General features: G+C 40.8%; 1 protein-coding gene across 5 annotated transcripts in view; it reads left to right on the top strand.

Annotated features, from left to right (window-relative positions):
• scn2b (sodium channel, voltage-gated, type II, beta) overlaps positions 1-25,763 on the top strand; it is a 139,937-nt gene that overhangs the window by 16,017 nt on the left and 98,157 nt on the right. For 3 of the 5 annotated variants that reach the window (XR_004789704.2, XR_004789703.2, XM_035622096.2), the window contains exons 2-4: positions 23,072-23,173; positions 23,338-23,418; positions 24,666-24,706. Coding sequence is in view for 1 of the 5 variants with exons in the window: in XM_035622096.2 (XP_035477989.1) it covers positions 23,072-23,173; positions 23,338-23,418; positions 24,666-24,706 (224 nt within the window). In the remaining 4 variants the exon portion in view is untranslated. Of the gene's footprint in view, positions 1-23,071; positions 23,174-23,331; positions 23,419-24,665; positions 24,707-25,763 lie in introns of those variants that run through there. The other 2 variants (XM_035622098.2, XM_035622097.2) reach the window with 2 other exon arrangements.

Genomic DNA, 25,763 nt, shown 5'->3' with positions numbered 1-25,763 from the left:
TAGCATCTTGTGTCATATCAAGTTAGCTTTTGCAGTTGTGGTCCACAGTTGGCGCTGGGGATAATTCATTCCCTTATGTAAAGATATTTGCGTAGAATCAGTTTTCTTTGACAGAAGAAGCAGAAATGTGTGATCACCTAAAAATATATTTTTAATTCACAGCTAAACTATTAAATAGTGAACACCAAACTACATGAAAGACTACAACTGATTTCATGACCAAAGTCATATTTTGTAATATAATTATTTATACATTTTTGGTAATACATCTCTTTTTTAAATGTGTAATGACTACACTAGTACAGTTTTTTTGTGATAATTGGTTACATTAATATTAAAAATGTGTACATTTGCAGTTTGTAGATTTTTATTTTATTTCTCAGTTTATTTATTGATTGTATTTATTGAATAAGTGCTTACTTGGCCTCTCACTTTAACTTCTTGTCTTGGCTTATACTTTTGGAGCAGTTACATTCAAATTTGACAATGTAAACTTTTATTTAGCCCTTTGGCTGCTGCCTCATACCTGAATAAAAAAATTGACTTGATTGCTGAGTTACTTTTCTGCAAGTAGACTCTTAATATGTCCTCTGACCTTTTGGCAGTATGTGCTGTAGACTGCACTGCTGTACATCAGGGTAGATAGGTAGATGATCCTGAGAAGACCAAGAACTGTGGTTATAGGAATCAGGCGGGCAGGTACAAAAACAAGACTTTCCAAAAAACAGACTGAATGAGTCGAAGCACTCATTCAACCTTGAGGGTAAAACGACCGCGTGGCGTTGACCAAGTCGTTCATTAAATACAGAGTCGGGTGGGTGGGGTAGTCGATTGTGGCACTCAGCAGGGACAAGGCAACACACATACACACAAAGAAAACCCAGACCAGGAAACCTTCAATAACATGAAAAAAAAATAAATAAACTGACATAGGACTGACATGTACGCAATGCTCTAACATTTCATACTGGGCGTGCTTGACACTGGTATGTGATCATCACAACAGCAACAACAACCAATCCCATTTTCCTGCTTGGGGCACACAACGTAACCGTCGATTGTGCTGACGTGCCACGCTAGCTGTCAAACTAAACTTCACAACCAGATGACCACATACCAGGTTCACCAGCTGACGCAGCCTCCCCTCTCTCCAGGCCTTTATTTTAACGTTTGAAGTCGGTCAGGATTTGTATTTGCATTAACGTGATTTGGTTGACCCGCTCTTGGGTATTGATGCCTGCGCTGGCGCAAGAAAAGCGCACACAACGGAACCACGATGAGGTTCGAGATCGCATGACATCACTCCTTTCAAGGTGAATGAGAAGCATTTCTGTTGAAGCGTCCAGCACATACGTGTGAGTCCTGCATTAGCATCCCAACTCATACACTGGATACAACTGCACATCCTATGTTTTCTTTTTTTTTTCTTCTTTTTTCGCACTGTTGTCCGTTCGAGTACTACCATGAGTGAGATACAAGATACAGCTGTTGTCTATGTATGTGTGTTTGTATGCCTCTGTATGTGTGTGAGCCTCTGAAAATAAACTGAACTGACTGACTGAACAAAGCCTTTTTGGGACCAAGGCAACATGACTAATCAGTGCTCCTGAGTGTAATCTCCCTGAGAGCTCAAGCCGGCATGAAGTTGAACTGAATCAACATGGCGGCTTTTCCATGGGCGCCTGTCTTAGGGCAATCCACCATGACCCTCCACACACACTAAAACATTGTTCATATCATAATACACACGTGAAAACTGATGCAGAGATGCCTCATACTTCTTATGTAAAAAATCCCATTATGTATGTTTCCAGAAACACTTTGTCATTAACATCCTTGCATAACAGCTTAGAGTGTACATAATGAAATTGTCTCTTTTTCCACTATTCATTTTCCACCATGATTAATCTTAATCAACCTTTAATCAACAAGTTTTGAGTCTTGAGGTGAATCTATCTCCAAGTAATGACATTAATCATATTACAGAGTGGTGTAATGACACTTTAACACTATGTACACACAATAAGTCAAGTGATGTATGACTGGTGATCTTATTCAGTAAGGAGGACCTTGTTTATTTATCACTGCTAGGTAATAAGCACTCTATGTAAATTATACTATTCATCACTGCGATCATAGTGAGGCTGATGCTGATATTGTGCATCTGCATGCATTCCTGCTCCGGGAGTGTTGGGTTTATCAGATTTATCGAAACGATCTCTTGAAAAGCCATTGCAGTACAGCTTCCTGGTTTTAAGAAGTTACATATGACTGTTGTACATTGACAAAAAAAACATCTTTTTGGGAACTATCCCATCCTTGACAAGCCTATGGGAGCTTCAGTCTCCTGCGTTTCAACTCAAGTGTATCACACAGTTTGTGCTTTGTGTTTGTAGCATCCATTCGGAACCAGCTGAAATGCTGTGGATAAGTATTCCAACTGATTCTCTGTGGGAACCAGCCCATGTCCCGTTACACTTGCCGCCTTCCCAGAGATTGATCGGTATCAGTCGGCTGCCTGACAGCTAAAGTATTAAATCTCATTCCGCAAACCTGACAATTTCAGACTGAATGAAAATATACCGACGGAGACAAAGGACAGACAGATTTAGAGTGTACAGCGTGGATGTAGAATGTGGAGTAATTCTCTATTACGATCAATGGAGAACAATCACTCAAGATTAAAAGTTAAACCGTTCAAAAGTGGTTGTGTGTGTTGTAAAAGACAGAGAAATAGTAACCTTATCTGAACGGTAAAACAAAACACTTAAACAGATATTAGACATTAAACCCATAAGGTAAGGGCGGGTTATACAAACAGATAATATAGGTGTATTGAGAGATGAAGGTGTTCAATAAAGGTACAGTTGCAATGAGGACAGGGAGACTATGATCAACATAAACACCACAGGAGCGAAATACTCAGAGATCAATACGTAACTGAAGTCAAGAGAGTCTGTGCACAGAGGTGCACAGTGTAGGGTTTTAATGAGGGCTGAAAGGCAGTGCTATTCCAAGAGGTTTTGTAGGTCACATACTTTGAAATGGACTCTGGCATATGTATATTCCCTTTATATTTCCTACAACAGGTTTGGATTTTGATAACATAAATTTGGCCTGAGTTAGAGTTCCAATATTTTAGTTCATGAATTCAATTTGCCGATGCTGTAATGTTCTGAATGTGTCTCACGCCGTACATTGCAACAGCACGTTTTCAGCCTCCGTCTGAAAGGCTCTGTTTTAACCCTTCCATAAAAGCCCAGTTTGCTCCGATTGGTCAACTGGCCCAGTCCTTTATGATTAATCATGCGCTCGGAGCATGTGTCGGAAATGTCGCGACTCATACTCAGAGGCTTCCTGATCAGTTGTTAATGCCACTGTAGCCACATTGAGGACTGCTTCAGGTCTGCTGCGCCAATTTGTGCCAGACTAGCCCTTAGGTGAGCACGTGACATGTTACTTGGTGACCTAGATGCACATGATCAGACCTTAAACATGCACGAAAAAGCTATGACTCACTTAAGGAAAGGGAAAAATCCAAAAAGTATAATATGGGCACTTTAACACCTACCTCAATTTAATTTTCCCTCTGCAGGCTATACCAAGCTTCCTTTCCTGCCTGTGTAATATGTCACTACAGGAACAGAGAACACATTTGCATACAGAGTATATACTTGTAAAATGAGATTAGCTGACAAAGACAAGGTGAAAACATATCCAGAAAAAAAAACCAAAAAACTACAGCATATTAAAAAGTAGAAGTTGTGTTATGTTCACTGTGAATGCTTTGTATTAAAGCAACATCTGAAACGAAGTAGTCACTTCAGGTGTATTTGACATTTTTTAGTTTGTGTAAAGGAAGCACAGATACATTTTGGCCTAATGTTCACGATAAAAACATAGCAAGGACTTTGCCTAAAGTCATTGAAACAACTTTTTAACATTAATATGACGGCAGCTTTGGGCTATTTTGAAAGTCCTGTGTACACTGTGGACTAAAATGTATTTCTGGGTCATTTGACCTCGAGCATGAAACTTCAGGAATTATCAGTGTTTTGCATTTTTATTTCTGTAGCATTTTAATTTACAATAGCACAGTCAGTGACCCTACATTATTTACTTGGACAATACCCTTGTCATGGTCTCTGTCTTCCTGATTCAATTTTTTCATATCACCCTTGTTAACGTTACCATTTCCCCAACCAAACACATTGTTGCCAATGGTTTGATACAGCTGATGAGCTCTGACAGGCCTCTGTGTGTTAGGATTTGTGGTAGTGGCTGGACTAAGAGCAGTGCACAGTAGCAGAAGGGACAAGTATAGGTTTATAAATAGTCCCAGGTTCTGTTGGAGTAAATGATCCAAACAGTCTGATTCCATTTGACAGTCTTGACGGAGTGGAAGGTAGGAGTCCTAACATGAACGCGTGGCAGATGTGACTACCTTAGCATGGCAGTTTTCATCACACAAGCCAGGTAGGAGAGCCTAAGATGGTAAAAGACAGGACAGAGGGACAGTCAGAGTAAAGCTGTGCTCAGACTACAGTTGTTTTAGTAACCTTGACTGATTTTGAAATTGGGTTGCATCACACACTGGTGGAAGAATCTTATATCTGGAGGAGAATCTTATATCTCTCCGTGATCTCAAACATGCGCAACACTACAAGATCTGGAAATAATGACACGTGACATACTACATGATATCATTATGATAATCACTCCATGGGGGAGCGGTGCACTACCTCATGTCACCTCTCTGACGGGATCTTACGAGGAAGACTAAAGACAAAACAAACACGATGGAGTAGTGTGACAACTTCAACGAGTCCTCCGACTAAAAATGCTTTTCTTTAAATAGGGCCTCTAGTGGTGACAAATCCTTTTTTCGCCTCAGAGCATTGTGGGCTCTAAACGCATGGTTAATGCCAAAACAATTCTACAAGCTTTCATGGTGGAACCAGTCCCCGTGTACAGTCAAGTCTTTGTGCTTTCGATCAGAAGATGGAGCTCAGGTGTGTGGGAGAATTGGTGGGAGATGAGTGTTGAGTTAAGCCATGCCCAGTCAGCAGCACATGCAGTCAAGCACAGGCACCAAAATTGGGAAAAGAAAAACCCAAAATAGCCAAAAACAACAGTCTATATTCCTCACACTGTGTAAAGTACCAGATGGGAGCTTAGTGGCTGTCTGTGTGCACGCTGGCTTTGCTCTTTAGCTAATTCATTTACTGCAGCAAAACAACATCCGTGCAGAAAGACCCCTCTCTGTGAATTCATTTAATAAGCCTTCAGCAAGTCTCAGGCAGTGGGACAGAATATAGTTCAGACTCTCTATGTGTGTGTGTGTGTGTGTGTGTGTGTGTCTGTGTGTCCTTGTTCTGCATCAGCTCATGTCCCTTTTGAATTCTTCATTATCCCTGTCTGTTTGGTCTAATTTTGTCCCTGACATTCACCAAACATACAGTACATTCACCATACCAAATGCACAAATAGTCACTTAGACACTTCGCCGAAGTCGCTGGGCAACAGGCAGCTTGCTGGCCACCTCTCTCGGTAAAGTGGAGGACCCCCACTGGGCCACTTCAGCATGCTGGGAGAATAAACTGGCTTTCTAGAAGAGTCTGAGCAGAAAATGGCCACCACCCACTCATTGCTATAAGAGAGCATGACTGCATTTTTTTTTTCTTCGTTCTTTTGAAATTTTCACAGGCAGCAGTGAAACTGAAAATGAATACAATTGGTGAACTCAATCACGCAATACTCTGATTTAATGAGTCTGTTGTAAATGTCTTGGTTCAGGCTGTTGCATCATGTGTTTACGTGTGTATAGGCCACTTCCGTTAATGTAGCAAGGTCTTCCAATGTTTTGTGCAATTCACCTGGGATGTCACATCCCCTAAATTACGGTTTCATTTAAAGGGATGCAACCAAAGAATATAAAATGGGTTCATGTGTATGAGCTCCAAGCATACATCTTTAGAACAACAGGGTATAATGCATATATTTGGATTTTTGAGTATCAGTGAATTTAATCTGTTGAACCTGATCCACTCTTTTGTAAAACCCACACTCTTGAATGTGTTTGCTTTGCCAAGTCAGTTTTATACCTCGACGACTGGCTGCATAGCAATATGTCTCCCTTAGATAAAGACCTAATCTACTCTTTAACTGCACTGAACTCCTCCTCCCAGTTCATCAAAATAACCAAGTAAAACTCCATTGGTGGAGTAAATAATTAAGTGAAGTAAATAATTTAATCAATACCTCCGTTACCACAGCATAATTGCAGAGCTTAGCCAACGACAGAGCCCAACAAAAACTCACACAAATCTCTTTTTTTTTTTGTGGGCACAAAAGTGTAACAACACATCTGTCTCCATTCATGATCACAAGTGGTCCGACTGTGCCCTTGACTTGTCTGCAATGATTCACTCGTGCGAAACAATGGAGTTCACTGGTCCATTTTGCAGCCCACAAAGCAGGTGTGGCAGAGACCAGCAAGCACATCTGTTGTCTTTACGGCCACAGTGTGTTAGTGTGTTACTGTGTGACACTTGATTTTATGATTCCTGTGAAAAAATAAAAATGATCAGCATTAAATCGTTCCAACGACTTATAAAATCCACGGAGGTGGCAGGGATACATGTCGCATGATGGCTTGTTAGCGTGGAATCACCAGCATGGGGTCAAGAGCAGATGCTGATACACAATCGTATTGTGTGGCTGTGCACTTTAATATTTTGTTTAGCTCTGTGCACTCAAAGCTCACTTTGCACTCCCTCCTTTTTTTTCTGGCTCATCTCTTTCCGCTACTCTTAAACGCACCACCCGGCTCCTAAACCCTCTAGGTATAGGGACTATAGCTAATGACAGATAGAGGTAATCAATGCACTGCACGACTCCCGCTAAGCTCCTCTATCCTATTCTCATGCATTACTGGCCTGTCTCCTTCATTACCTATTCAACCTCTCCGGCTCGCCGCATGGCTAATCCTTTCTTTAGCTTTCCACCCTTCCTTCCCTCCGTCCACGCCTCACTTTATCGCACTATCCATTCTCCAACTGCACTTCACACCACCACTATTTTACTGTAATATCCCACCTTCGTCTGGTGCTCTCTTTGCAGCGTTTTACCCACAGTGCAAGCTCCACCTGATTTCTCTCCAAATGACCCTGATTACAAACAAGTCACTTTAAGGGCACATTTAATCTCAAATCTCCCCTAATTGTGGGAGTCATTAGAATATATTATCCTCATTTCCAGTGTTCGTCCTCTCTTATCTGACTGGAGCTGGATCTGAATATCTTATCTCCTTAACAGTGGTCTAATGAAGTTCCACACAAGACTAAAGAAATGAAGCATTTTTCTCACAGTATACCTCATTAGATTCATATCTCAATGTCATGACTGTCATCTGTGTGTGTGTTTGTGTGTGTGTAACTGTACCAATGAAACTGTGTATAGTTTTTACACATTTGTGTACATGTTTATGTGTACTGTATAACTATAAGTGTGTTCATGTGTGCATTTCAAGGCATGACTAATGCATAGCCCATGCACATACACTCACACCACAAGCATTGATAAAGCGTATGGGTTTTTGCTTATTAGGAGCTTACAAAATCTGTCCTCTCTAATGACAATATTGTGAAATTATTCCTGAGGGAGAGATGGGAGCTTCCTTGGTTTTATATCATTCATCCAAAATCTTTATAGCAATGGATATGGTAATTAGATTGCGTTCATTTTCATTAGCAATCTTCATTTTTATTTCAGAATTTTATTCATATTTATTCCACTGAACTTGTAGTTCAAGCTAAAGGTTGATCGTCATCATGAGCATGACCATTATCAGTTCCTTTTTTGGGCAAACGGTTGCAATTATTATTTAGCAGTTGGTGCATATTTGTTTTATTTTGTGGCAAACTGAATGTCCGTCATTCAATCCTTACATGTTCCCTGTCTTTCTGTCTTTGGGATATAAAAGGTCAGAAGGTAAAAGGTATAGAGACTCTGTGGTGTATTTTTGTCAACATATGTAATGATAGTAGTTGATGAGGTCCACATTATTTGTACTTTGGATGATTACGTTAGGGGCTGTTTGATAACCTTTCATTTGAAACCCCCTCTAATCTTCCTTTTTACCTTGCATGACCAGATGTTGCATAATACCTTCTGAAGTCCTATATAAGTCTATGTTTTACGAAGTGTCTGCAGAGTTTTCCCTTTGGCTGAATGCTCTCCAAGCTCTGCAGGGCTTGTATTGATGCTGGTCTTTTTGTAATAAACCTTTATATACAATCAAGACGGTGCCGGCGGACTTCTCTTCAAATCATTTCTTCACATCATCGCTACTTAATATACAACAACTCAACCTACAATAATGCCAAGTTTCCTTTCGGCCATGCCACCACCATCTGGTATTTCTTGAGAGGGAACTCTGCACACACACTCGCGCACACGCATGTGTCTCAGACGCCAGAAAAGAGACACACCTCGCAACATTTGGTCGCTGCAGGTTCAAGGCAAGCATGCTGTTCATCAGCATTTACAATCTGTTTGCTGGTTTAAGCCTCCAACCCAACTGTTACCCAACAGTTAGCAAACAGCCCGCACTCCAGGAAGGACCACCGACCCACGTAAATTTGCAACCAAAGCACATTGGTAGAACCAGGATCAAGCCAAGCGCACAGACTCCCTGGCCACCACATGATAAATGACACATCTATCACATGGAAATCAATGTAGTATGATAATTAATTAAGCACAGTGCTGCCTTCTATCGTTGTGATCTATATAAAACATCTCCAGAATGACTTTAGAGTCCTTCCCTCCTTTGTGCACAATATTTAAAAGCCCACATTATAGCACCTCTCCACCTACTTCCTCTTTGACACACACATTTGAAGAAGGCAAGGAGGGCTGGAAGTGGCACAATTTACAATCAACGTATTCAAATAAGTCTACCCACATTTGTTAGAATATACAGAATACATAATAGATTAAAAAACAATCTCTTAATGTGTCCTTAAAAAACTGGATGCTCATACTTGGTAATGAGATGCTAAAAAAGACAACCTGTTCTCCAGTTGAAACTCTGTATCTCTATCTTTCCTGCTGCCAAGCACACCACTGTCTCAACTTGGGCTAATTGTGTTATTCTGCATTCTGAAAAAGATAGGGACAACCGCAGGGGATGAGGAGTAGGGGAGTAGGGGGTGGAGAGCTGTCAAACTGGAGTGGTTTTAATTATTCTGTCTGGGAAAGGATGCCCTAAGACAATGTTGTTCAATTTGAATATATATATATATGTGTATTTTTTGGGGGGAAATATATTTCCTTTGCCACGTGTTGGCTTAATTAAAAAATAGTGTGCTTTATTGAGAAAGCTGTATGTCCTATGATCGGGAGTCAATTTAATGCATGAGGAAATTAAATCCTATTTTGCAATAAACTGCACTCGTGGCTTTCATTCTTGTCTGAGAGATTTGTGCTGATGTAAACCTCTGCCATAAAATGAGAGCTTTACAAATCATTGCAGTTAAATTAAATTTTTTTTCCATGATGCTCATATGCTCTCATTTGGCCAACGTGGCTTGGGATACACAGACACATTTCCAGGATTGTGAACTGGGAAACAAACAAACACACAGACAGCAGACTGTCAACAATGTGGACGACGGAGGGACAGAGATAAACTGTTAATGTGACAGCTTGGAACTCTTTTTGACGGAGCCACGGAAACATCTCCGCCGCACTGTATCACCAGGAGAAAAATATTGACAGCTCTAATGGCATGAATAACTTTTTCTGTGATGTACAACCGGCTTTCGAAAGTCCACACACCAGTGATTTCACTGGCAAATTGAGCAAAGAGAGTACTAGTTTTAATATAATTTGCATGCCCCTGCTAATATTATATATTTGAATCTCTTTCGATGCATACTGTAAAAAAATGGGTTTGAATTACATTAATTTTAGGTGAAATGTATGAAAAGTTATTTCTTGACCTCCGTACTAGTCGCTTGATCAAATTATCTTAAATCAAGTTGCAATCACATACTTGTTCCACCACGTGGGCCTCGAGTTAAGATCATTTCATCTCGAGCTTTCAAACAGGCCAAAATACAACCCAGTAAAAAAGGAACACTTCAACAACAGTTACAACCGACACAGCCACGTTGTCCTTAAGCTAAAACATTGTGTATGTTCTGTGTGTATCTCTGGGGGCTTTTGAGGCCGAACAACCCCCGGGATGCTTCTGTTGCTAAATGATTCAAAAGGGACATTTCAACTTTACGACTGTTAGTTGAAAAGGCAAGGCATTACTGTTTGTGTGTGCACTTTCATCCCGCATTCGCCTCATATCTTAACCTTTCAGTTACTTTGGATCAAGGGGTGCATTAAACCATGGGAGAAAATGGTTTCCCGTGGTTTGTCCAGATCTAAGGAACAACATGGGGCCCCAGCCTTGTCCGACTTCTCCCTCCAAACTTTGCCTCTGAGCCCAATCCAGAATACGGGGGAGACACCCACTGAGAAGAAAAAAAAAATATATATATATATATATATTACAGATAATTCTGTGCAGAGCAAGAAGAAATGAACCCTCTGGTCTTACATATTTGCTCAGTTGATTATTTGCAAGAACTTTTTCTGGTCAGTTCGCCCAGCTCAGTGAGTCTAACCAGCTCGTCATCGTGTCAGCTTGTGCATTACGCTGCTGGATGTTGTTTACACTGAAGACTGCATCTTCTGGGAATTATTTGTAACTCATTACAACTTGCTTTACAACTATAAAGAAAACTCTGTATAGTTTTAAATACATGCATATAGCTTCTCTCGATTCTGACGTTGTGTTTCCTATTTTTAAGGGATGAACAGGCCAGTAAAAACATCTTTATTATTAGACATGTATTGCCTTGCCAATCTGTGTATAATGTCCTCCATGAAGTTCCTAACATTTGGCTGGTAACATCCTTTTTGCAATGCAATTTTTTAATTTTTTTTTATTGATTTATCAACAACTCAGTCACTGTAGTGCAGTACATGTTGACCTCCTTCAGAGCAAACCTACCTGCACATTGAATACACCATGCCACATTAACCGTCAGTCACAGAGCTATAAAAGGAGGCAGTTTTGTTTTATTTTTTTCGACCAGGTGACTGGATCTTCACTTTACTGTATTACAAAATCAAAATATGTAAATCAGAATATGAAAAAAAAGGCTTTAGTTCAACTGTGGCGCTCTTAAGTCAAAGTCCGCGTCAGCGTCCAAATACGGATATTAATCACGTGACTAAAAACACAGAGGACAGGATAAAGACTATAAACTGACTCTATATACATATTATTTTTCTTGTTGATATATGCTCCGTCTCCTAAAACAGCAATGGAGACTCTGCTTTATTTATCACGATTAAATATAAAGTCGTGCATGGTAGACATATCACCCATAATGAAGACTCACTGAGATAGATGTGCTGCTGCTCGCTCTCTCTCTCTCGCTCTCTCTTTCTCTCTCTCTCTCTCTCTCTCTCTCTCTCTCTGTGTGGTCGCAGCTCTGAGTGTGTGTGTGTGTGTGTGTGTGTGAGAGATGCTCTGTATACAATATGTATAACCTATTGTAGTAAACGTGTTGTGTGGTTCTCTCAAATTATGTTTTCATGTACTGTAGTACTAAGGCTATTTGTTAAGCATAGCGCTGAACATGCGTACAATGAGTCGCTGACGATGACAATACCCATTTGAACCTGACAAACAATGTTGATGGAAACTTTGAATTGTGGGTTTGTGAAGCCTTCACTGTATACCCATTATTTCAACGCTAGAAAAGGAAGTTAGATGATGGAAGACGACGGTGAATGAGACAGGAAGGTAAAACTATATGGAAATGTTAGAAGATTTGTGTTTGGCTTTACCCGACCACCTCATTGTGTCACAAATGATTATAGACATAGAACGCACCACATACTGTAAATGTAATAGAAAAACACTGAACTGACAAGTGTTATGTGTGTGGGTGTGTGTATTGATCACGGGGAATGATAAGTGCGTGTGTTGCTTCAGAGTGTTAGAGTTATGTACTCAAGCTGACACCAGGTATGGTGTCACATCTTGTTTTTATTAGCGATAAGAATTATGAGGGTTTAGATGTGTTATAATAATGTATCACAAACACAGTTAAGCCACACTCAGATGAAGACTCGCATACTATAATGCTGAAGGCAAGATCTCAGCTGTCTTTTCACCCTTGTACCTAACAAGCTTTGTTTGATTAAGAGGTTAAAAGATTGACACTAAATGATTATTTGCAGGATTTGGGAAAACAGTCAATATAAATGATCGCTTGTTGTTAAACAGCTGAAAGTGTCAGTGAAATCAGAATTGCAATTTCTGAAACAAACAAAAAAGCTTATAAACCTGTTGTGTCTCTTTGACCCTGTAAAGAAATAAGTTTACAAAATGAAGACATTAATAAATTAAAAACGTTGGTTTCCTAAGTTCTTTGGCATTATTTAGCTTGCGAGACGTTTAAAGTTGTATTTGTTTCTCGAAGGTTTATGGGATTATATTTGTTCCTGCTTAGTCTTGCTATGATGATTTATTGATGGTATCTGTGCCTCAGACCCCACAATGATGAAACAATAAAAAAAATATGCACTTAGAAGAGGTACACACACACGCACACACACACACACACACACACACACACCTGAAAACAGCCATTGATATCAGATTACAGTAACGCAGTGTTGCCCTCAGCACATTTAGCACAAAAGACACTCTGGGGCACATGTTCATCCAAAGGAAGTAACCCTTTCCAATTCATTGATTAAGTGATTTGACTGAATAGAAGTAGGGCAAAACATAAATATAAACTAACAGAGCAAAGACAGAAAGAAACAGTCAAGTCTAAGAAACACTCCAAGATTAATACTTCATCGTCAGGGAATCAGAAGCTGTACAAATAGAAAGGCACTGCGAAGAACTGACCGCTATTGTGTTTTATGTCACACACACACACAAACAACCCTCTGGTGGATTTCTATGGATTTTGTAAAACTTTTTTTCTTTTTAACTTCACAAACATACAGTAGCTACTCTCTACTAGAGGCATCCCTCTAAGCCAATACACGGCTAAGGGAAATGTTAACAATTACATATGTGCAATATGTGTGTGTGTGTGTGTGTGTGTGTGTGTCCATGCAGCATGCATCACAGTCATAGAGCAATATCCCAGTTGCACTCATTTGTCCCCTGAACTCAACATAATAACACTACAATGTCCAACAGCAAAATCAATGAAGACGAATGATATGATCTTGTTTGCCCTTTGGTGACCATATCATTATGATCTCATCTCTCTTTCCCCTTTCAATTTTCTTATTCGTGCAGTCTTTGTCCTGCACCCACACAATCTTCTCCTTAATTTAACCCCCTACAATCATATGCCTTCTCTCTCTTTCTTTCCCATTCGTTGTATGGTCTCTTCCAACCTCTCGTCGTCCTCCTCGTCTCACTCAAACGCAATAGTGGAAGTAATTGTGCCCAAGGCTGTTGGGATCCTGCTCTTGTCCTTTTGACAAGAGGTTTCAGTGGAAATGATACATTGAAGCTAACAGTTGCATTGATGCTTAATGAATTATGCAAATGCAGGCTCAGTATTTCTCTAATGTGCAGCATCAAGCAAACTTTGGAGCTAATGCAGCAAATATATGTTACATTCCTTTATTATTAGCTAAGAACAAGGAGCTGGTGCTACAATGGGCATATGTTTATTTAAACTGATGGAAAATAATGTAAAACATTAGTTGTGGTGACAAACGTTGCTCAGTCCGATGATGGTATCCCCATGTGTGGAGTGCATTTTATCTCTCCGCACCAACAGAGCATCATTAGCATGATTTAATGTTGATCCTAATATATGTATGTTCCTCTAATCATCATTTGTTTAAGGATTCCTGGAATGTGAAATCCATTGTAGATTGCTGGGCGACCCTATTTCCGTGGTAAGTAGTTTGAATTATCTCACAATAACACAAAGATGCATTAGAAAAAAAATGTCTTCCAGTTTTTAACGTGGCCATTTTTAACCAAATTTTGAACACAAACTGTCATGGCTGTTGGAATTAAGTACTTTTTGTAAGTAGCTTAGGAACAATAGCATATTCAGATGATTAGGTACACTAAGCTAAATGCAGCACCGGTAAATGTGAACCTTTATCTCTCCAAAGAATGAGAAGAGTATTGTAGATTCCTGACCTTCGTTGTGGTTGGTAATGTTAGTCCAAATCTTCTTTGGACTAATTTGGTTGCAGCTGAAGCTGCTCAATGTACTACACTTGAGGTTGTAATTCATGCTACAATAAATGTACAATGAATGTACAATGTTGTAGAGGAGTCGAGCGCTTAATGTGACTAGTTGACTTAATTAAGTGTTCTTTTTCTAGATTTACTCGCAGTTCTTTTCTGTTTCCTTCCACATATTTTTCTCTCGCACTCCACCTCTCATTCTGTGCAGCTCAGGCTCAGGTTTACACTACAATGTTAACAAAACATTACATTTTTTTTAAAAACTCATTTTTTTCAGGTTCATATCGTATAACATAAAACCAAGGGGTGCAGAAATGCCTTACATTTCCATTTCCCATCGTCATCTTTTTTTATACTCCACATCTTCCCATTTCCCTCCTTCATGAATAACATGGGACTGTAGTTTTATGTCCATCCCAATGGTCACAACATAGACCTTTCCTTGCTCTTCAAACCACAGAAGATTTTATTACACAATTCCCCCCCCCCCCACCCCTCCTCCCTCCACCTCATGAAGCACAACAATGGCGCAGTTTCTGGTCCCATGTAAACCCCTATAGGTTTGCAATAACACATTATATACCTCCACTCCATCAGCCTAATGTCATTATTGATCATCTGAGAGATGATTGCTGCCGGATAATTATCTGCATGTATCACAAGCATGACTATTGCACAAGCCGGGGGACAGCTCATAAAACTATCCCACATAATGAAAAACCAAATGATCTGCCAAGAAAGGCATTTTAATGACACTACAAATGTAAAGCCAAGTCTCAGGCACAAAGGGGGTACATTCAGTACCAAGACCCTAGTAGGAATGCAGACAGAGACAATGGTATTTAAAACCAGCAGATGGATGGCTCATGTGAACGAGTCAAGTTGGACAGGGAACCGAACGTTGCATCCATTATTTGGGCGGCAAGTCGATTGGCAAAGGCGAGAGGAGCACACTGTGCTTCTTCAACTTCTGACAGGCATAAAGACCGAGGTACAAAATAACATGGGGACAAGCTGAAAGTCAAACTGACGCACAATGAGACAGATAGATGGGCAGACAGACAAAGTGATCCGCAAGCAGACGACTAAACAAGCCAGACAGGCGGGGAGAGACTCATCAGAGACAGGGTGAGATGGACAAACAGAGCGCATCATGGGCAGTAAAACTGCGTTTGTTGTCATGTCCATAACTCAGACTCCCCTGAGTTTTTCCTCTGAAATGAAAATCGGACGTTGTAGTTCCTCCGCTGGGATGTCACGGGAGACAAAAAGAATCCATCCCTCTTCCCGCTTCTCCTCAGATCCCTCTCTAAATCTCATCTGGTTTCATCATAAAAAACGACAGGCCGTCTCGGTAAAGCATAGGGCTTATATCAGCATGGGGTCTGGATGGGACAAAGGCAGGACAAACAGGACTGGAATGGTGTTTTCCACATTTTGTTACTGCAGTAAATGCCAATGTCAGTCAGTCATAAACTGAAGGAGAATGACTAATTGCATACTGACACAAATACATATAGAAACGTTTAAAAATCCCTTTTTAAGTATGCCTGGCTCAGATAGTTTTCGGAAATGTTTTTTTTTAAGCAACTTTAATTTAAATAGTAATATTTGGGTGTTCACATAGGAAAAAGTCAGAGTCATGTTCTGTGGTAGTTCATGTTCATGCTGTTGACCCAGCGATTGTTTTGTCTTTGCTTGGATTTGCCATGTTGTCCTCCCGGGAAATCTATTTGATCTCCTCTCCGTGCAAGACGGCTGTATGTTTACTGTTGTAAGCCCAGTCACTGTACATGACGGCTGCTGAGGTGTCACCATCATGGAGATTGGTCGATAGCAAGTCTCTGGAGAGTTTTGTGCTGTTTATTTAACCCAAATGAGGCGAGAGTTCTGTCACATTGAGGTCTTTCTTTTGTTTGTTGTCTTAAATTGCTGGGTTTGATCGAACAAAAGCCTCCAATCACGGCACCTTCAGTGTGTTTGCCCCTGAGACTATCGGTTTCCTTGCTTATGCTGATCTAGGTGAAGTCAGATTTAATATCCCCTAACTCGCTGCGGTGTATTTTCTTCTTATGTTGCAGCTCTGAAATATATTATCTCTATGTCTTGGTATGAGGTACATACCATACACACATAACGTACTAAATGAGGAATGGGCTTCCTGATAGAGCGGGTGTAGTCCCTGAGTATAAGCATGGGGAGTGATCTGCCTGCCAACAGGCCTGACTAGCCGTGAGTAGGCAGTGATTTGTCTACAGATTGCATATTAATGGACACCTTATACTAACACAGTGTTCCGCATGAACAATTAAATCTGCCAATTAGTCTAAAGAAATGTGGCTGCATTTCCACATAACCACTCACATACATAATAAGCCATAAAGCTCATTTTTGCCATGGTTCATGCAGAGCAATCCTTACGGCCATTTAAGTCTGGCCCAGAATCATACTGCTATCAACAAGTGCATGATTATTATGTTCCGAGGTAATATAATTGGCATTAGCAAACATGCGTCACAGACACGTTTTAAATATCACTTTCACATTTCTCCATCAGTGTGGTTTAATAGAGAGTTTCCACTCCACTATAATAGGCTTTAATTTACCACCACACTATCTTCTACTAATGACTTACCATGATAATCAGGTTTTACCTTTCCTTTTGGGTGACTTGCCTAACAAGCACATGCATTCAAAGCAAAACAAAAAGAGAAAAAAGAGAAACGATATACTGTTGTACTTGGTGTTGATAATGACACAATATCACCACCGAGTTGTGTTTACGTGCAGCTTTTAGAATAGAAGATAAAAGCTGAAACCAGGAAGTAAGCAGCAGTATCTGACATTGCTGTGTTCAAAAGCCATATTTCACTCCAAAAAAGCCAAGACCCGATGTCACCTAAGGGCTGATCAAATCCTCTGTAACACACTGCAATAATCCAGGGTGTTTTTGTTGGTTTATTTGGGGGGGTTGACACAACAAATATGTTCCTGGGAATTACTGTAAGATCAATTTGTATTTTTTACAGCAGTTTCTATTAATCTTGAACACAACATGGTTGTATCAATAAAGAAATCAGCAATTGCTTAGTAATGAAATTGCCGTTGACGTTTCGCCAGTTTAGCAGGGCATAAATCGTAAAATATATTAAGTCCATATTGTTTAACTGACAAGCTATATCTGTTGTCAGTTGTTAGTTGTCTCTTTCTGCATACCTGGTACTGGATGTACCCCCTTTGTGCCTGAGACTTGGCATTACATATTTATAATAAAATAAAATAAAAAGATTCCACAGCAACCCTCCCAGGAGGGATTGTTAGTCTTCCTGAACTTCTACCAGAGGCCGGGAATTTTGAGGGTTCTGCGCAGTATCTTAGTTGTTCCTAGGATAGTGCTCTTCTGGATACCTCAGATGTTTTCCCTGGAATCTGCTGGAGCCACTCTCCGAATTTGTGCTCCGATCATTACTGGCACCACTGTTTTCTTTACTCCCCAAATCTCTTCTAACTCCTCTTTTAGCCCTTGGTATTTTTCGATCTTCTCGTGTTCCTTCTTCCGGATGTTGCTGTCGCTCGGTATTTGCCACTCTATTACCACCGCCTTCTTCTGTTGTTTGTCGATCAACACAATGTCCGGTTGGTTAGCCACTACCAGTTTGTCAGTCCGGATCAGGACGTCTCACAGGATCTTAGTTGGTCATTCTCAATCAGCCCATATGGTGCACCATGTATGCTGTTCCTGTCTGCATCTTACACCCTGCTATTGTGTGCTGGACTGTCTCAGGAGCATCTTTGCACAGTCTGCACCTAGGGTCCTGTCTGACGTGATAGACCCCTGGCTCTATTGATCTTTTACTAAGCGCCTGCTCTTATGCTGCCATTAGTATTGGTTCTGTGCTGTCTCTCAGTCCAGCCTTTTTCCAGCCACTGGTAGGAATCCTTGATGTCAGCCACCTCTTCCATCTGCCGGTGGTACATGCCGTGTAGGGGGTTGTCCCTCCATGATGGTTCATCCTCCTCTTCTGCATTATCTGGTCTCTACTGCCTCAGGTATTCACTTAGCAGCTCATCTTCGGGAGCCATCTTCCTGATGTATTCCTGTATCTTGTTTTTTCTCATCCCGGACAGTGGCTCCGATGCTAACCAGTCCTTGGCCTCCCTCGTTCCGCTTAGTGTGTAGTCTCACGTTGGTGGGCTTGGGATGAAATCCTCCGTACGTTGTGAGGAGCTTCCTTGTCTTGATATCAGTGGCCTCTATTTCTACCTTAGGCCAGCTTATTATGCCAGTGGGGTATCTGATGCCGGACAGGGCATAGGTGTTGATGGCTCGGACCTTGTTTTCTTTTCTTTATCAGCCGACTTAGGCATTTGGCTGTGGCTCACTTCGTGTGGCCGCCTCATGATTCCCATTTGACTGTGGGATCCCAGGGTATCTGTATCTGTCCTGAACATCTGCAGTGCTGCCATATGTTATTTCAACCGCCTCGGTTCTGATCATCTTCCCTCTCAGTCACCTCCTCTACTTGGATATACGGCTAACCTCACCAAAACATTTATTTCTGTTGTTTGTCATGACATATTTTTTCAATGACCCACTGACATACAGTGAGTGTATAAGAGATCCTTCTCAATCATTCATAGGAGACTCACGCAGTTAGAAAATAAAAGAAAGATGAAGAGAAGTATGAGTAATTCTGAATTCCGAGCATGGATAAAAAAAATGATTTGGATTTGGAGACTGAATGGTTTTTCCATTTCATTTAATGTCCATTATTCTTGCAGCTTGTGTAAGGTTTTGATTTTCTTTCTACCTTATCAACTGTGGATAATAATAATAATGTGTCCTCACCTTCTTAAACAAAGACATAGGGCTTTAGAAATACAGTAAGATCTGGAGAGAGTAAAAAGGTCACTTTAAATAATAATGACATTTGATTGAAATTGTGCACTGTCTGTTTAAAATTTGTTGATTGGGGCTGACTGTTTGGCCTGTGGTAATCCAGTTTAGAGCTTTCTTGAGAGCATCATCCAAACATGTATGTAGGCTCCAATGCAAAAGCAGTTCTCGTCACCCTTTTCCAGTCCCTTTTATTCCTGGAACTGGAGGTTGTGGGTGGAGAAACGGAGGAAAATGGGACAGAGATAATTGTTAATCAGATAACTTCTTTTTGGTTCTTGAATTTGTCCTGCATTGACCTCCCTATCTCCCTTTTGCCATTTCTTCACGTCTCCGCCTCTCTCTCGTTCTCTCTTTTTTTTCTTTCCACCCCTTTTTCTTTTCTCTCCTCTTTCCCTCTGTCTGCCTGTTGCCTTATCTCCCCAGAAACCTTATTGACTTAAGACCAACTGCACAAAATGTGTTTTCAAACAGTGACGACGGAAGTCTGAGAAGGACAGCCAGGGCTGTGGCTTTTAATCTCCTGCTGCTTTGCATTTTAAACCAAGAGCACGGGGCCAGAAAAAGGAGTTATGTGTGTGTGCGTGCGTGTCAGAGAGAATGACAGAGAGCTATCCTTGACCTCTAAGACCAGACATAGTGTACTCACTAATCCCCTTCACCAGTTGCCAAGGGAACATAGACAATCCAAATAAAATCTGAGCAAATGACAGCTCCCCTCAGTGGTTATTTACGCTTGCGGTTGCCATGCAAATATACACAGGCTTATATACACACACATGCACACGTGCAAACAACCATGCAAACCAATGCATGCACATGTTGCAAATGGAAACACAATTTCTGTCACAAAACAACCCAGTCTGTACTCACTTTTGATCTCACATGCTTATGTTGCAATAGGCTCAATAACACAACTCTCAATTATTTCTAATAAACCTCAATCAAGGTTGCTAATTTTTTCCTAGTCCCCTAATTTACTGTCAAAGGAAAGGAAAAGGAAACAGGTAGTGTCACTTACAGCAGCAGTAAAGAGAATGGGTCCCATCTTTGACCCAGTGTCCCGTTCTTTTCCACCACCAAGCTGAACCATCAGCAATTTCCTCCTGTTAAATCATCTTTTTCTTTCAGCAGTTTTTTGTAATTGGTGAAGCCAATATTCGACCATTCCATCTCACAGTGGGAGTCCTCTGCAGGATCTTGGGGGTACTCTGCCGTAAGCCGTATGAGCCACACTGATGAGAGTTGACTTCTCTTACCGTCTTTGAGAATAGACCCACTGCTGTCACTGACTACAGTGAATGACTGTAGGATTTGTGTCATTTTATCACGCCTAGGAATGTCAGATGTCAGAAGCTTGATGTTTTTTTTGTTTTTTTCCTCTCTACGCCCTGCTGTTGAGATTGATTATGTTTTTTACATGATCCGGCTTACAGTGAATTCCCATGTGTCCTGAGGCTTTACTCGTGCAAGGCTATAGCTAAATCAGCGACAGAGCATGGAGAGTAGTGAAGTCCTGGAACAGTATCGGTGTTCCTAATTAGCTGAGTTACAATTCTCATATTCGCATTTGACATGGTTTCATGTAATCCATGCGTTGGTATCGAAAAACCAAATGAAATACCTGACGTTAAGATTGTAAACTGGGTATATCTACGTACTGATGAAGATATTTATCTGATCTGTTTTGCTGTGATTCAACTGCAGACACTGAGAAGGCATCTGGCCATCCATGGTTAAAACATGACAATAACATAAAGATTAAATTATGAAAAGGTTAATTATGTATGATATTCACCCACTGCGAAGAGATGGATGTTGAAAAGCTCAAGCGCGTACCAGAATGGTATTCATTCGATTGACGATCTGTAAATACTTGTATGCTAATATAAAAAAAAATGCAAACAATATTTTGATATGAAAAACATGAATTGTGACATAGAGATAACAGCAGTGTTGTTTATTTGCAGAATTTTTTTTTGGCCAAAGAAACTTTTCATCCAGGGCCATAGATAGATTGTGAATGGCGCAGTGAGTTGTCTGCCCCTTGTGAAATGGCAAATTGACACAAAAGTACAGTGCTTTGGACAAGTATGCAGCTTTGGCTGGCCTGGGAGACTTGGTTAACAGAAGAGCACGCGCATAGACATAGAGCAACGTGTGTGTGTGTGTGTGTGTGTGTGTGTGTGTGTGTGTGTTTGGCTGAATGACATAAATTCCAGTGGGTGTACACCTGTCTGTTTACTAACTCCTGCACTTTTAAAATGTAAAATCACACACACACACAAAATCACACACACACACACACACAAACACACACACACACAGCTGGCCTCTGCTGATCATAGCGGCCTCGTCTATCTTCCCCGTATTTCTTATTTTTTGGTCCGTGGGTCGGAGACCCTGCAGATTTCACGGATCTCTGCTCCTTATCAAGATCAATTCCATTCAACTTCATTGGAGCAGGGGCCTCTTATTACATAATTGAATTTGGGTTGATAATGAGAGCCGAGCCGAGTTCCAATACCTGTGTTCAGTCGAGACAAAGGGCGGACCACCTGACCTGCTGCAGCTGCTAACATATGACAAACCCGAGGAATCAGAGGTACAACTTACATCAGCCTAAGTTTCTGTGAAGGAATCTCCTCATGAGCAGAACATGTAGTGCTGGAGAAAACCCACATCCCTGCTGAAGACAAACTAGTTAAGTGTTTACAATCTAACTTTGAAGCTCCTAGTGTTTACAGGTGGTCTGTCGAGAGTTTACTCATTGTATTGTGTTTGCATTGCTCATAACAATATTTCCCTACACTATTTGGTAAATGAAGTGAATTTACAGCCCACTGCATGAGGGTTTTATTCCCCCCCTCCTACTGGGAAATTGTCTTAGAGTTTGCTCCTTCAAAAGAAGTTAGCTGTAGACTGCATGTGAATTAGGGATAAATGTATTGAGAGAGTTATGATGTTACAAACAGGGAGCTATCCTCAAAAGTAGTGAGAATACAAATTAGTCTATAGCCGTGTTCCAACGTATGTTGCCTTTCACATATGACTGCAGCAGCTTGTCCGAGTCAGACGCCTTCACACCAACAGGAAAAGAATGTTAAGAAAATGATTCTACTTCACAATTGGTTTATAACCTTAGTAAACATGTTCCTGATGATTTTATGGTCTCAATTGATAGTTTCAAGTCTTATGCAAAACAGTGTGATGTTAATTCTTTTTAAATCAGCGTCCTATTTATAGTAAAATAGACGATAAAGCACAGTATGCACGGGGGGGGGGTGAATTGACAGTTAGTACCGTCCAATGGGTTCAGGTTGCAGGTTTAGGAGGAAGTGCAGTGGACAAGCTCTCAATCAGAACCACCCCCTGCTCCTCCAAATATGGTTAGGTCAAAACAAACATAAAACAAGATGGTGCTGTCCAAAATACTTAACTCGTGGCTACAAAACAGTAGTTCACAAACCAATTGGTGGTGTCCTTTTTTCAGGAAAATGTCCGAAATCAGCAGAAATTTCGAAAAACTTGATGCCCCCATGAACTAACCTCGTTCAAACAAATGTATGGAATTGAAGTGTTTGAGATAGTTAATCCATAAATCAAACTGTTTGCAAAATCCTGAATGGTTATTTTTTTGTATCAATGAAACACTATTCAGGTGTGGTAGTGAAATCAGTCCAGATATTCAAAGGAAACGTGTGTACAACTTGACTGCTCACATTACTGCCCTGAACTAAACCCCTGAAAAGAAATCCTTTTGAAATCAACCCACACTCCCTTGTAAGACAGATCATCTTCCATTCTGACCATCGTTAACTCTCTCGCATTCTAATAACCTTAATTTCTCACTCGTCTAGGGAATTTCATGGACCTTGGATTTTGGAGCTTTTAGCTTTCTTCTACCTCAAGTGGGTCGGGACGTTTCTTTGGACTCGCGGTTGGAGTGTTACACATCACAGGTGAGAAAAAGTTCACCCTGCCTAAGACTCCCGCGTGGGTGTGTCAAAAATACTTTACACGTTCATAATGCGCTGCTCACTTGTATGCACTCTTTGTCTCCCTTTGCGTCTATTTCATTCAATGATTCTCTCCGTTTTTCTTTTTTTACCCCTTCTGTTCACAGACACCAGCTGCAAGGAAAACCAACAACACACAACTGCTCACGCGAACGTCCTCGGTTTTTCCCTCGTGGATGCACCCTCAGGTATTCTGTTATGCAGACGCTGAACATTATGAGCCATTCTCTGTGCATGATAATAGAGACATCTAGCCATGAAAATGAGACATCTTGAGTGTCTGAGCGCATTTCACTCCACACTGCACATATATAGGGTAAAGTGTGCGCGGATGTATGCATATTTGAGAGCAAGGGCACATGTCCATGCATTTGTGCTGGGCTATGTTAAGTGGCGAGAGGAACACGCTGTAAGTGCTTGCATAGTAGATTGAATGATGCGTCATTATCACAAGGAGACAGAGAATCCGAAATTGAAGGAACTTGAGAAGAGAGAGATGTTGGAACTTTGACTTTTTAAATGTTCTTCACACAAACACATTGTCAAACACATTTGACATTGAAAGTGAGTTGCCGCGGTTGTCGCCATGAACCGGAGTTACACAGTGTTCAGGCGCACAGCTGTAATATAACTTGCCTACTGTCTGCTGTTTTATTTTAAAAGAAACATGAACACATTTTGGTCATTGTACTAGTTGTATTAGTGCACCACAACAGCGGGGCTGCCCGCAGTGCGCGAGCAAGCGTTCTTTACAGCTTTCATACATCTTTTGTAAAAATTCCGACGCAACCGGTAACACTGGTGTCGTCACAAGTTTATAACCTGGCGGGGAAATTCACACACTGTATCATTCCTACCCTGGAGAGCCACTTGGACGCTTTGAAATTGGAAAGATTCGTCAGCGGCTTCAAAGCTGTTTCTAGACCTCCCACGTTGCACGATCACGGGCTTCTGAAGAATGTATGAACAACTTGAAAATGGTGAAACTACAATGGACAGTTACGGAAAAATGTATTTTACTTTGGGTAAAAGCCTTTTAGTACCAAAACAAAAGACTGTTCTAAAGTGTTTTATCTTAGAAGTGGACATTATCCAGGGTCTTTAAATTTCCGATTTTTGATTAGAAAGATTCTCCAGACTTCATGAAGAGGTCTTACCCTGGAAAAAAATTATAATGAGCAATATAATACTACATCACATCTGAAATAATGCAGATGAGATACCTGTAGTCAACCTGGAAAGGAAGATGTGAACTTTAGAAAATTATCTTTTCAGCAAAAATTCTCCTTGGCCTTCCTTTACAAATAGTTCCAAAAGTCAGTGGAATAAAACTTAGCGGCTTTAACAAAGCCATTATACACCATTCCTCAATAATAATGTGATACTTCATTAATTCCAACTGGGAAACTGTCTTGTCACATTCCCTCCTTCACAGGGAGGTCAGAGCGAAGGGTCGGAGCAGCGCACATGAAGACGGTAAGGATTTAGTGTCGCTAAAGGACACTTCAACTTTTCAGTGGTGACCCAGGTCTTCTAGTTGAATTCCTGCTGCCTACGACAAACTTGTAAAAGGCATAATGACACAGGCTTCAGTGTGTGTGTGTGTGTGCGTGCGTGTGCGTGCATGTGCGTGCGTGCGTGCGTTGATTTGTTCTTTGGTAAGAATAAGGGTTAAAATATTACCTTAAATTAACAATACCTTGACCAAACAGCCCTGTGCACAGGCAGTTGTTACAATAATTTTTCAAATGTGTTTAAATAAAAAACTGAATTAGCGGTTAAAATGTCCACTGTGGTTTTAGGGTAAGTGGACCAGCAGTACAGTTGATGACAGGGTTGCAATGCATAAAAAGAAGTCCAAGACTCTGCAAAGCAAAACCATCATAGCCGAAAAGCACGGTAAAAAAATCCCTGGCAAACGCAAACAGCGATGGTCAGCCAGCGGTAAGATGAGCGGAGCAGATGCTTCAGCTGGATTTGGAGCCAGGACGCAGGAGCCTTGGGCCTGGTTCCGGCGCGAATCCCTGGATCATCTCTAGATCATGTGGTGTTGCAGCGCTCTGGTCCAACGATGGAGTAGCACAGCGTATATGAGGAGATTATGGTGGAAATTTGTTTTTCCCGGGCAGAAGGAGACAAACTGTGTGAGACAGCTTGTCCGTTGTTGTTGTTTTGTGTTTGTTTGTTTGGTTTTGTTTCTTAAGCTCTGACTCCAGGCGGTGATTTTAATATTTATTTATTTATTTATTTTTGTCTCATAAAACAACACAACTGACAAAACGGGAAAACTAAAGCAGAAAGATCAAAGTAATCCAACAATCAATGCAAGAATTAATGATAAATGAATCATTAATAATTAATCGATTTCAGGTAAACACTGTAGTAATTGACTTCTGCGAGGTTGAATGGTGGGCTTGCGCTTGGGGGCGTGGCAAAGGGGCGGTGCCATAATGAAGTTACAAAAATCTTAAGACACAGGTTGTGTGGATTTCTCCATGGATTCAGCATTTGGACACGTTGACATTATTGATGT

The sequence above is a fragment of the Scophthalmus maximus genome, chromosome 11, assembly GCF_022379125.1.
Source record: "Scophthalmus maximus strain ysfricsl-2021 chromosome 11, ASM2237912v1, whole genome shotgun sequence".
In the NCBI taxonomy this organism is placed as follows: domain Eukaryota; kingdom Metazoa; phylum Chordata; class Actinopteri; order Pleuronectiformes; family Scophthalmidae; genus Scophthalmus; species Scophthalmus maximus.
The sequence above is the reverse complement of the archived record's forward strand: the minus strand, read 5'-3'. Positions and strand labels throughout refer to the sequence as shown.